This window comes from Hipposideros armiger, unplaced genomic scaffold (genome assembly GCF_001890085.2).
Source record: "Hipposideros armiger isolate ML-2016 unplaced genomic scaffold, ASM189008v1 scaffold_39, whole genome shotgun sequence".
Lineage (NCBI taxonomy): Eukaryota > Metazoa > Chordata > Mammalia > Chiroptera > Hipposideridae > Hipposideros > Hipposideros armiger.
Genome location: NW_017731389.1, coordinates 2,264,452 through 2,281,456, shown reverse-complemented (window position 1 = coordinate 2,281,456; position 17,005 = coordinate 2,264,452). Strand labels below are relative to the sequence as shown.

At 41.1% G+C, this 17,005-nt stretch overlaps 1 protein-coding gene across 2 annotated transcripts in view; it reads left to right on the top strand.

Annotated features, from left to right (window-relative positions):
- Window positions 1-17,005, top strand: part of ARID5B (AT-rich interaction domain 5B) — a 183,353-nt gene that overhangs the window by 120,624 nt on the left and 45,724 nt on the right. The window contains exon 1 of one of the 2 annotated variants that reach the window (XM_019638413.1): window positions 16,561-16,926. The exons of the other annotated variant lie outside the window; for it this stretch is intronic. Within the exon in view, the coding sequence (XP_019493958.1) occupies window positions 16,923-16,926 (4 nt within the window). The 5' untranslated portion in view covers window positions 16,561-16,922. Of the gene's footprint in view, window positions 1-16,560; window positions 16,927-17,005 lie in introns of those variants that run through there. 2 annotated transcript variants of the gene reach the window in all.

The following is a 17,005-nucleotide window of genomic DNA, read 5'->3' as shown; positions in this document are numbered from 1 at the left end:
CCACTGAAGTGTCCTGTTCATCTCAGACACATGCAAAGAAAGAATGGATAAGATACAAGAGGGACCTCTAAGTGTAGGTTGATCCATTTTTTTGCCTTGAGGCAAGCCTGTGTCCTACCTAATCCCAAATGGATGTGTAAATAATGGAGTTTTGGAAAACTCTTAGGAAGAAGCATTGTAACACCTCCTCTGGTAACCCACTTTAGGATTTTGCAGCCTTTGGACTGAGATCACTAGGTTAAGAACATGGGTTAATCAAGTAATTAAGCTCCTCTCTTCATGTTACTGACTTATACCATCGTATAAGGTATATACAGTCATACCTCATTCGAAATAGAAAGAACCTAAGGAAACTTCTGGATCACAGGCCACAAACTTAGGTGCCCAGAGGTGCCAGCAGGGAACCTAGAAGAAGGAAGGCAGGTGGGGCTTGTAAGAAATCGGGAAGCAATCCATGCTCTGTCTACAGGAGCAGCTCCAGTCTTTTGTTGTGTTGTAGGCATAGGAGTCCAGTGTTGTCAGATCTCTCAACTCTTTAAGAAAAGCCAGACATACCAATTTTCAAGTGAAAATATCATTAATTTCAATTGATGACAATAATAATAATAATAATAATAATAATAAAATGTTCAAGCTAATAAACTATGCCACTGGAAGACTTGGTGCATGAATCTTGCCTAGTGAACCCCTAACATTATACATGAGGGACCTGAGGCCTGGTGAGTGAGGATACTTATTCAAATTCAAAAAAATGTGAACTCCTTAAAGTCAGGAACTGTGTTGTCTTCTCTGTTTAATCCCCAGCTGGACTAGCACAGGATAAGTCATATGATGGCAGCTCAACAAATTTTTATTGAATCAACAGATAGTAGATGTTAGAAGCAAAACAAAGACCTGAAATGCTTTTCTTAAATGACTCCCCCCTTTTTTTTTTCTCCTAAGTGACCTTTCCTATCTTCTATATAGATAGAATTTACTCTTCCCTTTTGCCATGTAGTAGCTTGTTTAAAATGAGATTTGATTGGGCCGGCTGAGTGGCGCGTTGGTTAAGAGCTGGCTTTGGATGCCAGAGGACCCCGGTTCGGATCCCACATATGAGGGCCAGTGACACTGCCCTCTACAGCTAAGATGCTGAACAGCAGCTCAACCTGGAGATGGGCTGCCATGAGTCGCCGGTGACGGCGTAGGCTGCAGCCCCTGTTGCAGTGGGTTGCCATGGGCTACTGTGTGTAGCCAGTAGCCAGCGTGAGCGGCCAGCAGCCAGCATGAGCGGCCAGCAGCCGCAGTGAGCGGCCGTCCAGAAGCCAGCAACTGATCTGCCTCGCCTGGGAAAAGCGCAATGATGGTGCCAACTTGGGCCAGTGAAGCAACGTCCTCCACAACTAGACTGAAAAACAAAAAGACAGCAACTTGTCTGTTCCCCTTCCCCTAATTCCTCAATAAAAAATTTAAAAATCTTTAAAAAAAATGAGATTTGATTAATAAGAACATTTGAGTGAAAACCCCAGAGGAAAATCCTATCTGGGGTTCAACCTTCCCATAGATTTGTTTATACTGTGACTCCTACAAACAGAAGGTTGCTTTTCTTCTTGGCCAACCATATTCAATTCCATTAAATGTACTGTCTATTTGTTGAGCTCCCACAATGTGCAGAGGCCTCTTTATGATGATTACATGATATAGGGGATTCAGATGAGCCTGGGGCTTCTGAAACGTTCAACAATTAATTTAGAGAATGAAGATACTTGGCATAGTCTTTTTTTTAATTTTTTTTTTTAGGTCCTATTTAGGCAACTTTACAGTGTGGTAATTTCCTTTCTTTGTTTTTTGTTTTGAGATTTCAAGTTGCCTAAAACATAGAAATTATCACTAAGACATGTTCTCTTTCAACAATCTAGTTATTGCCTCTATGTTGGAAGGCTCTGCCAGAGTAGACAACAGTCAGCTACTGAGGTGGTATACCAGATGCTTGTGTCAAATGATCCTCTACCTTTCATTGCACTTATACTTTTTTCCTGGTTCTATAAGGTGCTTACCTCTGTGCTGAGTGTTCGGGTGTTTCCAGAGTATCAGTAACTCTCCCATGAGAGAACTACTGGTCTCTTGAAATGCTTGAAGTGGTGTATTACTTACATGTGTCTGTGCATATAATAGTAATAATAATGGCATATAGATACTGAATAATATGTTGGCATGGTGTCTCATTTTATCTCATTTGTAGTCTTTCTCCATCATAATCTTTCAAGATAGAAATATAATCTCCTTTTGGTAAATGGGCAAATTCAACCCCAGAGGGAGATGATGACTTGCCCAGTTACCCTGTATGTGAAGTTAACGAAGAGCTACCTGCTCTCAAAGCCTGTGCCCTCTGTACTACTTTGTGAAACTTGGGATCCAGCAGCAATTTTACCAACCTCACCAGCATTTTGGAGATGAAAGGAAAGATGCTGTATCTTTTTTCAGAAACGAGCTCTAGGGGACATTTTATTTTTATTTTTATATATTTTTTTAAGATTTTATTGGGGAATTGGGGGAGGGGAGCAGTGTTGGGGAATTGGGGGAAGGGGAACAGACAAGCTGTCCTTTTGCTCTTCAGTCTAGTTGTGGAGGACGTCGCTTCACTGGCCCAAGTTGGCACCATCATTGCGCTCTTCCCGGGTGAGGCAGATCAGTTGCCGGCTTCTGGATGGCTGCTCACTGCGGCTGCTGGCCGCTCACGCTGGCTGCTGGCTACACACAGTAGCCCATGGCAACCCACTGCAGCCTACGCCATCGCCGGTGACTCACGGCAGCCCAGCTCCAGGTTGAGCTGTTGTTCAGCATCTTAGCTGTAGAGGGCAGTGTCACTGGCCCTCATATGTGGGATCCGAACTGAGGCCCTCTGGCGTCCCAAGCCAGCTCTTAACCACCACGCCACTGGCAGGTCCCCCAAGCCAACTCTTAACCAATGCGCCACTCAGCCGGCCCTAGGGCACATTTTAAACAAAGTGGATGATTTTACATGATACTGTGTTTAATTTCAGAACAGTGTCCTTTGCTGTTGAAGATAATCAGATGTGGTGTCATCTGCAACCTCTGTGTATGTGTGTGATTTCATAAAACTGGTGTAACAGTTTATTATTATAAAATTAGTATAGCATAGAACAAACCTGGGATGCAAGCCAGACGAAATAGACAATGAATAGTTATATAAGGTTTTGGAAGCACTCGCAGCAGAACACAAGCTCACTGTATTTTCTTCTCAATTGTCTGCTGTTTGTTAATGTTTCCTTTTCAACATGATTGCATCTCAGTTTAATAGCACTTGCCATCTCAGGCTTTATGGTGCCAGGCCTGACATAGTTACATCCCCTCTGTGCTAAAAATATTGCATGTATATATTCAACCGCAGCCCAACATGTTTAGCTAATGGGTTACTCAGGAGCTATGCGCTTATATAATTAAGTGATGTATGTAATTTTGTGTTAACACATTTGCAATGTGTGTTTCCCTGGTGATTGCAATGCTTTATTCTGTGTAAAGTGTGACATTTTAATTCCCGCTGAACAATTTTCTACCTTGATTCGCCTTGTTTTTGTGGCAGGGGATTATTTTGCAATCAAGATAAAAGCATTATTTATGAAATTTCTAGACTATCCCATTACTGGGAACTTTTAACTGCAGATCAATCTCCTATTTTATTGATCTTTGTTAAAAATCTTTATTAGAATTTAAATTTAATCTCTACATTATGGATTTGCCAGACTTTCGTCTGCAGCCACTTTTTTTTTTTTTTTAGGGAGCTTTGCAGGGATGGGGTTCCTTAACAAGTAATTCTTACTAGATACCCTGCCATCTTCCCCAGGGACCTTGATTTCTCCTAGGTATTACTGACTTTTCCTTGTTTAGGATTCTCTAGGAGAGCAAGCATCCCTGTGGATTGCAGGTCCTTCGCAAAACAAGTCAGATCTGTAGATTCACAGGCCACGCAGGTTTCTGTTAAGCATTTAAGTGGTTGACAATAGCTGTGTCTCAGAATTATGTAGTGGGAACTAGAAGGTGAATATACATTTTCCCCTTTATTAATGGCAATCATGACCAAGGGAAGATGCTACAAACAGAAGGTGAGCCCCAAGGACAGACCAGCCTCCTGCCCTCTTCAGAGGTATTTCTTTTCTCTGGTGGGATCAGCAATCACTGTAGTTTAATAAACATTTACTAAACTCTTATTAAGTACTAGACACTGCTTTCAAAATATGATACAGAGAGTCATTTGTTCCGTTGATGTTTATTGAGCACCTACTATAACTATGCTACAGTGACCAAGACAGACATCACACAGACCAATTTCAGTGCAGGGTGCTAGGTGCTAGGATACAAGCATACTTGATATAGAAGCTAGGGACAAAGGGTACCTCTACTAACTGGAGGTGAGGGAGAATAAGGAAGTTTTTTAAAGGATGTGATGCCCAATGTGAGGCTAGGAGTAGGAGCTGGACAGGAGGGACACAGGTCAAAAAGGAAGGGTATCGTCAGAAGCAGCCCAGGAGCATGGGCACACAGGTGTGAAGCTGTGTACTTGGGACCTCTAAGGCATTTGTGACGGTTGGAAGGTAACGAGGACACTCCAAAACAAGGTAGGCGGTGGTCCATTTCTCCTGGCCCCCAGAGGCCCTGAGTTCCCGAGGCCTATCCTCATCCAGGGATAGGCCTCATTCAGCACAGCCCAACAAAAGCTAGCAGGTGGCAGGCACTGAGGCCAAAAGCTGGAGTGTTGCCCCAATGGCTTCGCAAGTGCTTTCCTCTTAGTCCATCCCGTTCGGGTCTGAGCAAACAGCTGGGAGTGTGGTGCACAGAAGTCCTGCCAGAAGGACCCACGGTCTGTGCGCTCCAAGTGAGCTTTCTCAGTTGTATGTTTTGGCATTGGAACACAGTGGGAATGTCCTTGTCGGTTCCCATTTGACTGTATTAATTGCAGTTCCTTGGAAAGTGTTTTAATAATGTGGTCCTGGGATGACAGCGCTCACCCTGCAGAGACCCAAGAGGAGGTATTCAGGTCCCATTGAAAAGCCATCTGCTGCCAAGGTGCTGCTGCTCCTCCCATGCGGCCAACGGACCCCAGTGTCTATCACAGCTCTGCCACTCATTGTGTGTGACTGGGCAAATTGCAAACTTTCTGGGCTTTCCTTCTCTGATGTATATTAAAGTAAGGGTTTGGGCTAGATGGTATCAAAAGTTTTCCTTATGCTCTGAAATTCTATCATTGTTATAAAATTATGCAAGTGAGGAATCCTACAGTCATCACATCTGGGGATTCACCAACTCCTAGCAATGATCGTTTGGTTCCAAATCCATTTGAAAAGCCAAGAACCACTTTCTGCACTTCATGTCTGTCTTCATATAGTATTTTAGGAGGCCATCTACGCTAGAACTGGAATTTAGATTTTAATTTTTTAAGATAAAAAGTGAGGGAATCGTCAAGCCTCTAAATATTCCTAGAATATATGGCTGTATGGATCAAGTAATCCATTTTATCAGCAACGTCTCCAGAGGCTGTCACCTAGCAGCTCTGTATTGTTTCCAGGCTCCGCCCTCACCCCCCACTTCCCTGAGCCCTGGGGCTGTGGTTAATAATGTCAAAAGAATGTTTTAAAATTGCTCTTCTGTTGATTCCAAAGAGTCAGAGCCCTCACGTGATTAGAGTCCTGGGCTAGGAGTCAAATTCTAAATTTAATTTCAGCCTCTATGAACGTCTTAGTTCCTCCCTTCCTCACCATTTATCCTTGTTTCAGTTTTCTCATCTGCGAAATAGGCGTAAGATGCCTTGCTCCACAGAAATATTTGCCAACAGCTCTGTCGGCAAATAATGCAAGGATTGGCATTATATTGGGGGTAGAATATCATTTTCCATTTCATAAAAGGAATTAAACAAAAGCACTTTTGAGTATGCACCTTGTGTAAATGCCCTGTGCTTTAACTGCTGATGAATTTCAGAGGTCGGCAAACATCGCGGCCCGCCCCCTTCTTTATGATTTTTTTTTTAATGCTAAACAAGGCTAACGAGGGAATTCATTTGGGAATAAAAAGACATGAAAGAAAGGGTATTTCAGCTTGCACAATAGTACAAAGAAGGACAAGAATCATCATGTTTGCTAAAGAACTCACAGCTGTTTAATTTTGTGTAAAATTACTTTAAGAACTTTGCTAATTCAAAGACAAAACCAAGCAACTGTTGTTGCAAAACTGAACCTCCACATGCGAGTGGGAAAGTCAAGTGAAGATTAATTCTGCCCCTAAAATCATATTAAAAATACAGAACATGTTTGTTAATGCTGCTGGAGGAGTGGCCTTTTTATCTAAAGAGAAAACATAAAAGAGGGAAATGGTACATTTACTGGTAACAAGATGAAAAATAGTTTATGATCTCATGTACTTTGCCCCCAGCTTTTACTTAAGCGGCTCAGTCTGTTTTAATACCAGGTTTGTTTGCTTTTTGGGGATGGGCCTGTTAGGCAGGAAATTGTCAAAATGCATACAGCAGAAACTTTAAATGATGTTTTTAAAAATAAAAATTAAATACCAAATTGGGTAACCAATTATTCAACTTGAAGTTCATATTTTTATAAAATTAATTTTTAGAGGTTATGGGTAAATTCTGTACCTACACTTAGTTCTATAAATTTCAAGTTTCCATATGTTGCCTATTGTCAGAAACAAATAAACTGTCTCTTATTTATTTATTTTTTTTAAAGTGCTTTCTTCCATATTAGGGAATTATTCAGACTTCTTTCCTTGGTTCCTATAATTCCAAAATAGTTGGAACATCAGTCTATTTTTGGTTATGAAGGAACTTTTAAAATGTGGGCATGATTTTTTTAAGGTTCAAAATCTCATACAAATCAATTTGTCTATATATATATATCTCAGTTAGTTGTAAACCTAGTGAAGTAATTGTATTCCAAAAAGACAAAGTTCTAATTTCCATATTTCCCCAGCCTCCCACCCCCCATTCCCATCCCTCTCGACATGGGAGGGCCACTAAATGCAAATTCTAAAATATATAAAACAACATAAGGTTGTGATTTGTGACTGTTTCTGTCAAGGATGAATGTTCTTACCTGTATTTGATTAAGCTCTCGTTAGTTTCTGGATTTTTTTGGTTTTCCCACGACATCGCATAGATTCACCACGAGAGGGCAACCGAGAGTTTGCTTTCAGCTAACAAAGCTAGAAAAGGGTTTTAATATCAGTTCAGTGTTTTAACTTGCTAAGGATTTAATCTCTCCGCCCTCCGATTGCCACACATGCAGCCTCTGAGTTTCCACTTACAGCAATAATAATCCAAATAAAGTTCTTCTGAGGGAAAATATAGACAGACTGGTGCAGACAGAGCTTTTGCCCAAATAAGGATCCCTTTTGTGGAGACCCCATGTGTTAGATAACCATCAGCTGACAGTTGGTCATGAGTTAATAATGTTGGATGCTGAAATATGCATACCATGTGCTATAAAAGAGTGTGGAGGACAAAGACAAATACTGCTCTAGTTAGATATCAGAAACACGCTAGAGGTGTGCAGGCTGCTTCGCTGGGTGTAGGTTGTACCCACCAAACAACTTCATAAAAATTATTATTTTTAAGTATTATACAGTAGAAGGAATAATATTCATCGCCTGTTTTGTAGACGTTGTGGGGTTTAATCTCTTTGAATGTTACTGCCTGAATTGCTATAGCAACTCTCGCCTTCTAAGAAAAGACAATATTTCCTAAGCTTATTTCCACTGCTGCCATTGTTGTTCTTTTATTTTTACAACGGGAACCCCAAAAGGGCGGTAAGGGGATCCCATAAAAGAATCCAGGTAGATGTGTAGCCCATTGATTGGCATGTTATATTTGGAGAGCCATTAATGTCTAATTATACTTCTATGTTGCTGTGCCACAGGAATCAAAAAGTAAGGGGGTGGAGGAACTAAGATTTGATTTCCACTGCTGCGACCAGTTATTTAGGAGGATGGGACATTGGGCCACTGGGGCACTGAGCAGCCATCTTCTCAGAGCAATGTCCTGTAGTCTTCTAGTGTTAATGATTGGGGAAAGAAGGTGTCTCCTTCTCTGACCCTTAGGGTCTGGGCTTCTTGGAGCCTGTCTTCAACAAGCAATCTCACTTTCATCTCACTTTCGGTCCTATAAAACTGTGGCCAAGAAGGCCATGCCTGGCCTTTAGGCTGATTCTATCTGACCTCTCTACTTACGTGTAAATGAAATCTCCCAAAAGGAAAACATAACCAGACATTTATTCAACAATTTGTGGGTAAGAAATTTCTACCTTCCAAATTGCCCAAATCACTCAAGATCTATTTTCTCTAATTCAGCTTGCAAATGGCTTACATTATACCCAGCCCATGTTGGTAGCAGAAGAGAATAATTAGTAAAATAAATTATTAGCCTCTCTTTCTCTCTCTCTCTCTTCCTTTCTCCTCCCAAGTTTGTTATCCAGGCTTAAGATTTGCTTTGACATCTTAGTTAAGGAAGTTAATGAAATAACATCTTCATCAGGGCCATTTAGTAACCCTGAGTCAATGATTACCAGATTTGAATTTTACAAAGATGACACCTCAGCTTTGACACAATTGTCAGATACTAACATCTGTGCATGACTATCCTCCATAACAGTGAATAAAATCCTAAATTATACTGAGACCTCAAATCATCACTTTTGCTGATCATTCTAGCTTTAGATATTAATCTTGTTCTGCCTGCTCTTTAACACATTTCCAATGACATATCTATAATCATAACACTGAATTGCTGATTAACCCAGCATCACCCAAGAGACAGATAATGCAAGCCACATGTAGCTTAAACTTTTCTAGTGACCACATCTTAAAAGGTAAAAAGAAACAGGTAGTGTTAATTTTAATAGTATATTTTATTTAATCTAGTATATCCAAAATATCATTTCAATATGTACTCAATATAAACTGTTATAATGAGATAGTTTACTTTTTTTTTTTTTTTTGTATTGCCTTGGCAGTCCGGTGTGTGTGTTTTACACTTGTGGCACATCTCAGTTTTAGATTAGGCGTATTTCAAAGGCTCAGTAGCCCCATGTGGCTAGTGGTGATCATGGACACAGCAACTCTAAACAGTCCCAGAAATGTTTAATCTTATACAGAAAAAAGGAAGCAGTTCTAACCTCTCCTGTGTATTTTCTGTTCACTGTAAGGTGTACGTTAGGATTTCTGACGGTATCTGGCCATTGTTTCTCCACACTCCCTCTGACTCACGAGCGCTCTAGGTGTCCTTATTTAATATACCACAAGGATTAGGGGCCTTGTCACAGCCTTTCCACGCACAACCCAGACCCCTCTCATTGTGGACCCTCACTCCACTCCACTCCACTCCAGCACATTCTCTTTTCTACCATCTGTGAGCTCCTTGGCATCACTGTAGAGCTTTTAAAATAATTTTCTAGTATTGTGGCTCACATACATCCACAAACAAATGAAGCTCAGAGATGGCACTCGTAGCTTATAAAGAAGGAAGGGATGAGAGAGATCTATCTGAGCGAAGAAAAATGTCTCAGAGTCTCAGACAAACAAGTATAGTCATCATTTTACTTTTAAGTAAGACACTGTCCTACTTCCTAAATGATTGTTTCTGAAATGTAGAAAAGCAGAAAGAGTGAAAAATCCCCGTGAAGCACACATTCCTTTTGTGATTTTTCAAAAAAGAAATTGGGAGTTTATTATTTGATGACCTTTTACTTTTTCTTATGTGTATGTGTTTGAAAAACTAAAATGTCTCTCATAACACATTAGTCCAAGTCTGTAAGAAGTTAAATATCTCCATGTTAACACACACACACACACACACACACACATTCTCTTTTACTTATTTCCAAGTGGGGAATGTTTTCTTAGAGATGTAGCAAATCAGTTATCCTCAATGTTGAAAATAGAATATCTCATTTCCAAACCTGGAGAAATGGCTGAACAAGAATGTTCTGTTTATATATGAGTTTAAAAACTGTTCTGATATTTACTGCTCCTTGCCAAGCTATTCAATACAAAAATGTAGCCTTCACTTCTGTGCTGTCATGTTCAATAGTAACACTACAGAACATATCAATCATGGACTAGAATGGGCAGGCTTATTGATTTTGTGTGCGTGTGTGTGTGTGTGTGTGTGTGTGTGTGTGTGTGTGTGAAAGAGAGAGAGAGGGAGAAGAGAAATTAATCCTCTATGTTTAAGAGGTCTTATCTTTATAAACTTCATAAATTATAGAAATCAAAATGTCCTTAAAAAGCATTTCCAGAGTGGCTCCTTAAATAGCCTAAAAAAAAGGACAAGTATTTTAAATTAATATTCTATTCTTATTATAGACAATCATACTAAGAAAGGCTAAATCTGTGTTTATTGAATCGTTTTTTTAAAAATGAAACATGAGTTATTTCGAAATCTTAAGAAAAAGTACATAGCGAATATTGAAACAACACACTCATTCTAATTATAATAGCTTTCATAGAGTTTTTTTGGTTTTTTTTCCTGAACTTCCAACACTGTTTACTCCATTAAGGGAGGAGCCTGGGGCCTACAAATGGCTGGTGGGTACCCGACCTCTGGGGAGGACTCCCATAGGAGAAACAAGTTGTCCTGTAGATGTGAAAGTGGAAGTTTGAGCCATGATGGCGTCTTTTAGAGACCATGTTTTATTTTGCTGAGTTTGCGACTTCATGACAAGACCTTGCAGCTGGTGAAGGAAATCAGACCCTTTGCATGCAGTATTAACACTTAGACAGCACTGCCACCTAGAAGTGAAGGACCAAACTAAGTTCTCCGGTATCCACTGTGCCCTGGTGTCTCGTTACAGAATATCTGGCATTCTAAGGCAAAAGACTCTTCCCAAGGGCTCTTGAAGCCATGGTAGGCAGACCTCATTACCCTGAAGATAAATAAACCTTGGCAAAGACGTTGAGCCACCACCTCCATCCTCTTACAGGTCCTGGAAGGCACCTTGCCCTGAGCATAGTTCCCCCGGGGGATATTGGGAGCAGCCAGAACAGACCCAAGGGATAGTGAGAGTTTGAAAAGTTTGGCATGGACTTCAATCTCCTTCCCTAGTTCCACGCTTCTCTTTTCAAGAGTCAGTCTTCTGAAAACCCAGGCTCTCTACTCACTGTACACCTCGATTTAGCTCCCCAATTTTTCCTTATTCTGCAAGGGGTAGTTGAAAGCGTCTAGTAATCTCTTTCTTCTTTGTCAGTGCCCTTGTACACAAGCCTAATATAGATTTCTGGAACATTTCTGCATTCCTTTGGAAGTCACTACATCATTTCAGAATAATATACAATAACATTTGGTCATTTAAATTTTTCTCTTTCTTCAAGACGCAGAGAGGAAATAAAGATAGAAATCTGCCTGTCACTGCTGGTAAAACCTGGCTGAAAAAGAGGTTTGCTTGTGTTTTAATGGCAAGAATGCGTGGAGTCACGTGCTTTCAAACCAATTAACAGTAGTACAGAAGAGCTAGCAAGTCGAATTCCATTTATAGGGTGGGGGAAGGGGAGAAGTCAAATAATCTGTATTTTTAAGTGTTTCTGAGAAGTGAAGACCTTCAGGGCAGAGAAAAGGCGGATCAGGAAATAGCTATGCAAATCACATGCCAATGAAATTACTAAAATTTTGATCAGAGGCATTAACAATTGCTTCAGCATTCACAGGTATGAAACAAGAAGTGAGTAAGACTGGGCATGTTTTGGAAAGGATTACAAGAGTGTTTACTTACATGGTTTGTTGAGCAGTCAATGAAGTCCATGGCTGTTTGGGACTTAAGCTGCCCAAACAGTCCAGGTATGACAAATGCACTAATACATTCCATTTATATTAGTGGCTCTTGGGTTCTCAATGATTTTGACAAAGAGCAAAGTGACTGGACCTCATCTAAAGCCTGTTTCTTTTTTTCACCCTCTTTCTAACAACTGCTCACCCTTCCACAGGAGGTAGGAGACCTGGATTCTGTGAGAGCAGAGCTCATTGGCAATGCTAGACTGTAGCTGGCAGGGCCTGTGGTTCAAGCAATGTCAGGGTATGGCTTGGGCTAATGCAAACTCCGTCACTCAAAGCAGCCAAGACATCCAGAGTGGCTAGAGCCATCATTCCTCTGGGCACTTCGGTCGTTGTTCAAGGCTGTGTGGTCTTGGAGGCCTCTGAGAGTGAAGGCATTTGAGTCTCGGTTCACAAGTCTGGACTAGTCTTTTTAATTCCTTTATTTGAGAGAAAAATTACACTTACAAAGGGAACTGTCAGAACAATAATATAAAATGATAACGTAGTATTTTTATTTTTTATTTTTATTTTTTACTGTGCCTGTTGTTTTAAATTCATCATTTAAGTTAGAATGTCCTACAAGATGAAGTTGTACTTGTTAATGGCCCTGTGTGTTCATATCTCAGACAATACATTTCTCTTGGGTATGGAAGATTGTTTACAGAAAAACAGAATAACAGTAAATTTGAATACTCGGGGTTGTCACTTTGTGAGGGGTGAAAAGGATAACTAGTGCATTGTTTTGTACACCTGAAACTAATAATAATTTTAAAAAATTTGAATATTCATATTCTTAAGTCCATATGTAAGTAATGCTTTGCGAATTCATGGAAAGACTCAACCAACGGACAGACTTTGAGTACCAGCTGCCACAGTTTTCTGGCATCACTCTGTCAGATGTGGGATAGTGAGTATATGGAATACAACTGTGCATTTAAAATAAAAATTTCAGGAACTCATTTATGAGTTTTTAAAGTAAAAATGTTGTCTTTAAGGTAAAGCCAAAATGAGGGCTGCGAGCTTCTGTTTTTCTTTCTTTTTTTTTCTAAGTATTTGAAAACTGAAATTCTGTAAGAGATTATCTGTGAAATGCCTTTCTTTTATTACTCCCATAAATTTCAGGAGTGGCTTTGATCAAGCTTTCTGCCATTCTTGGTTTCTAATCTTTTATTCATACGTTAATAACTTTAAAGACACTTATCCTATTTTTGTTATAGTGAAAGAGGAAGTTTCTAAATAGTCAAAAGGGAAACATTGAAAATAGAGCACAGTAAATGATAACTGAATTAGAGTAGGGTTTTTTTTCCCCCCCCAGAAAGAGCAACGCTCCATGCTGAAACTTGCCAGAGTATTTTAAGATTATTGTCTATAAAGAAAATGTTCCCGGGAATTGATATCCTCAGAGGAAAGGCATTACAGAAATGCAAAGTATTATCAGCAATGTACACTATACATAGAACAGTGTTTGTCAGCCCCTAATACTTCAATCCGTGGAGTTTAGTTTCTGGCTTGTGTTTAGTGTGTTTAAAACACATACACACACACACAGGCATCAAATGCGTTAACGCTCTGCCGACTTCCTCTAGACATTAACCTTGGGGGTCAAACTCTTAGGAAAATGATGACTGGTTTTCCATTCTCCTAATTCCAGTCCCCACCAACAAGGAAGACCTTTCTGAGTGGAAGATCACAAAGAATTTCTCGAGAGAATATGTAGCTGCGTTGGCAACAAAATCCTCTCCACAAAATGAGAAGAGAGAGTTGTGAACTGATGAGTCAATCCAGCTTTTATAGCAGTTTATCTTCGTGATATTTCCAAGAGCATAAATGTTGAGAGAGAGAGAGAGAGAGAGAGAGAGAGAGACACGGTCATGACAGGAAGAACACAGTTGAAAAAAACAGGAACATTTAAGCCAAAAGCACTTACTTTGCCAGTAACTGGTTACATTTCCTTTGTTTTATTATTATTATTGCAAGAGTTGGGGTTGAGATGAAAGTTTCCCACACCTGCGCTGACACATAACTTGTCAGAACCCATTATGAAGTAAATCTATAAATGAATGCCTGCAACTCTGGGCTTCTAGACACTTGCAGAAAAAAACAAAACCTTGTTTTGCTATATTGTCTTTAAAAAGAGACTAATTCATCAATATGTGAAAGAGTTTAAAAAAGGAAAAAAACAAAAGAAAACACACAGGTTACATGGCATAATAGCCTGGAGCACTGGCTGTCACTGATTCTCCTGAGATTATCACTTATAAAAATAGCACTGACTTCACAAAGGTGAATACTTGTTAATTTCATGGCAGTGAGTAAGAGGAACAGATGGGCAGTCAGTCAAAGAGAAAAAGATGTTTGAAAAACCACAGAGATCTTTCAGGGATGAGGCAGAAGAGTCCGTTGGCCCACTGCAAGGGAGTAATGTGCAAGGTGCTCTGATTAAGTTTCATGGGGACTCTGGCTTTAGTGGAAGTCTTTTCACCTACTGCTGAGTCAGGACTGATGGTGACGCTGCTCTCTGTCAAGTCTGTGGGATGCTGTTTGCTGCCTGAGGTGGACTGCAGCACCTTCGTGCTATGTGGTATTCGAGAGTATTTTCACTGGGGGGAAAGCTCCCTGGAGACTGCCAGCTCAAGTTAATAATATAAATACCTCATTATGAGACCTAGTGTGTATGTGTGTGTGTCTGTCTGCTAGAGAGAAGTTACTTAAAGCAGGGGCTCTGGATAAAGTCCAGCTGCATGGGCTGGAGTCCTTCTGCTACCAGTAACCAGTTGTATGACCTACACGAGAACTTTCCTCTCTGTCTCAGTTTCCTGCTCTGTAAAATGGGATTAATACTTGAACCTTCCAATTGGCTTGTTATGAGTTTTAAATGAGGTTGTATGCTAAGCGCTGGCTGGCATAGAGAAAGTGCTCAGTAAGTATAGCTATTATTATTATTCATGTATGGTATTGAATACATTCGTGGAAAGAGCGTTGACTGAACTCGATGAATAAGCCAGATCAGGGTTGGCTAGTGGGTTATATACACATGGAAAAGTAACTAACTGCTTTTATTGCTTCACACTTTTTTCTGAAGTAGAACTGACTTGAGTCAGTTATGCTATTGGTCACTGTACTGCTGGTTTTGTTGGGAGAGATCAGCCTCATCTAAAGCACTGGAGCTGGTGTAATACTGGAGTCTAGGACTTAGGTTCTCCCAGTAGGTCCGTAGCCCTAAGCTGTCAAGGGGAAGGCAGGTTTAGCTTGATCCAGGGCAGCTGGGACAGATGGGGTTTCCATAAAAGAATTAAAGACCGCAGCCTCCACCCCACCCCTGACCTCCTGACCTCCCCCTTACCAAAGAGCATGTATTTTCACTCATCCACCTAGCAAATGATTTGTTTTCTTGATGCTGTAGGAAAAACAAAAATGTAGCGGGGGGACCAGAAGTTTTGCTCTCCCCAAAAGCCAGCCCCTCCATCCCAAAGCTTCACCTGGGCTCTTGTGGATCCAAACTGTCTCAACTTGTATGATGGGAATCCCACCCAGTCCTGCCTGCCTCGCTCCCCCAGGGACTTTGAACATCTGCTCCTCAGGGCATTTGTTCATTGCATGGGACAAGATTATGGCCCCACGGCGATGCTGGGCACAGTGGCTTAACAGTTAATCAGAAATCAAAGGCCACAGGTTTACTGTCTCAGTTCCCACAGCAAACTCAAGTCATTGGTTTCTGTTCCCAGAGCTCCAGGGTAAGTAGTAAAGGTGAATGGAGTTTTCCAGGTGCCCAGTGTATACACGTGGTCAGATGGGCAGGCCCAGCTCCTGAAGACACAAAGGAGATATATGTGGGCATCTTTATTTCCATTAGTCACTCGCTCATTCAACAAATTCATACTATGCAATGTCACCTCCTGGGTGTGTGCTGGGGCAGATGAGAGAGGAATCCGACCTGATCCTGCCCTTAAGGACTTTCCAATTTAGTATAATAATAAGCCATAAAGTACAGCTAAAGTACAAAGAATATAGTGAGTGATACCCTGCAGAAGAGAAGGCCAGAAAAGGAGTTCAGAGGGCAGAGTAAAAGAGGTATTTGAGTTTGAGACTTGAGTGATTGGTGGGATTTAGCTAACATACCCAAAATGTCAGAGTACTTGTCTTTCTAGAAACAAGAGGCCTTTTTTTTTTTCCCCCTCTTGACCAAATCCCATTTAGAGTTGAAGTTTGTGTGACCCGAATATTAGGTGCTAGTGCATTCTAAATTTGTGATTCTCAGAATCTTCTGGGGAAGGACATGTGCTTCTCTGGGTTCTGAAAACAGCTCAGAGAATGGAGAAAACAGACTCGATGTGGAGATGACTTATACTGTCAGTTCCTGGAACCTCTGTCTTTATTTAAAACAGCCTGTTCAATGCAAGTTCTCTCAATCGAAAAGGCTTTTGGGATTCGAAAGCTTTTCTAGAAATAAATGCCTTTTAGGTTTAAATGCTTTTTGGCCAAAATGTGAGGAAGGAAAGATCATAGTAACACGTCTTAGAACAGAGGCGATATTGTTTTGTTTCTTTTTGTGAAATGCCTCAGACCTACCCCAAGCTTGTTTCTGTCAGCTTTCTGCTCTGCTATTATTTTGACAAGGGACCTGAAAGTACACCCCTCTCCCTGCGGTCATTCAAGCCTCTGTTAGCCCTTGGGTCTGTGCTTCCCCACTGTCTTCAAACCCGGAGTCCACACCCAGGCTTCAGGCTGAGGACCCTGTCAACCCTGGAAGTGGCAGCAGGCTCTGACAGGGAAGGAGAAGGTCAGGAGCCACCAAACAGGCTGGATGAAATCACCAGCCCCGAGGAGGGAGGTGGAGAGAGGAGAGTCCTCCCTGCCAGTCTGGCAACTCCAGCAGCGTCCTCGGAGCTCATCCCACACACTCCGTGCTAGTCACTGCTGTGTGTTTACATGAGTAATGGAGCTGCCGGGGGAGGGGAGTAGTAAGCAGAGCGCAGAGCCTGGCGGCTCTCATTCGGAGGGAAGCTGACATCCACACCAAGTCAACTCGAGACTTCCAGGGACGTGGCCGGGAAACAGTCACATGCTGTAGCTTTCATGAGCACAGACAGCATCGGGCAGATGTTTGTGGACTGGAATGGGTAATCGCTACTTTCTCTTTGCTTGATTTGTGTTTCTGAGCTTGTTTGTTTACCTTTGATAATTCCAGGCTGTTTTTTT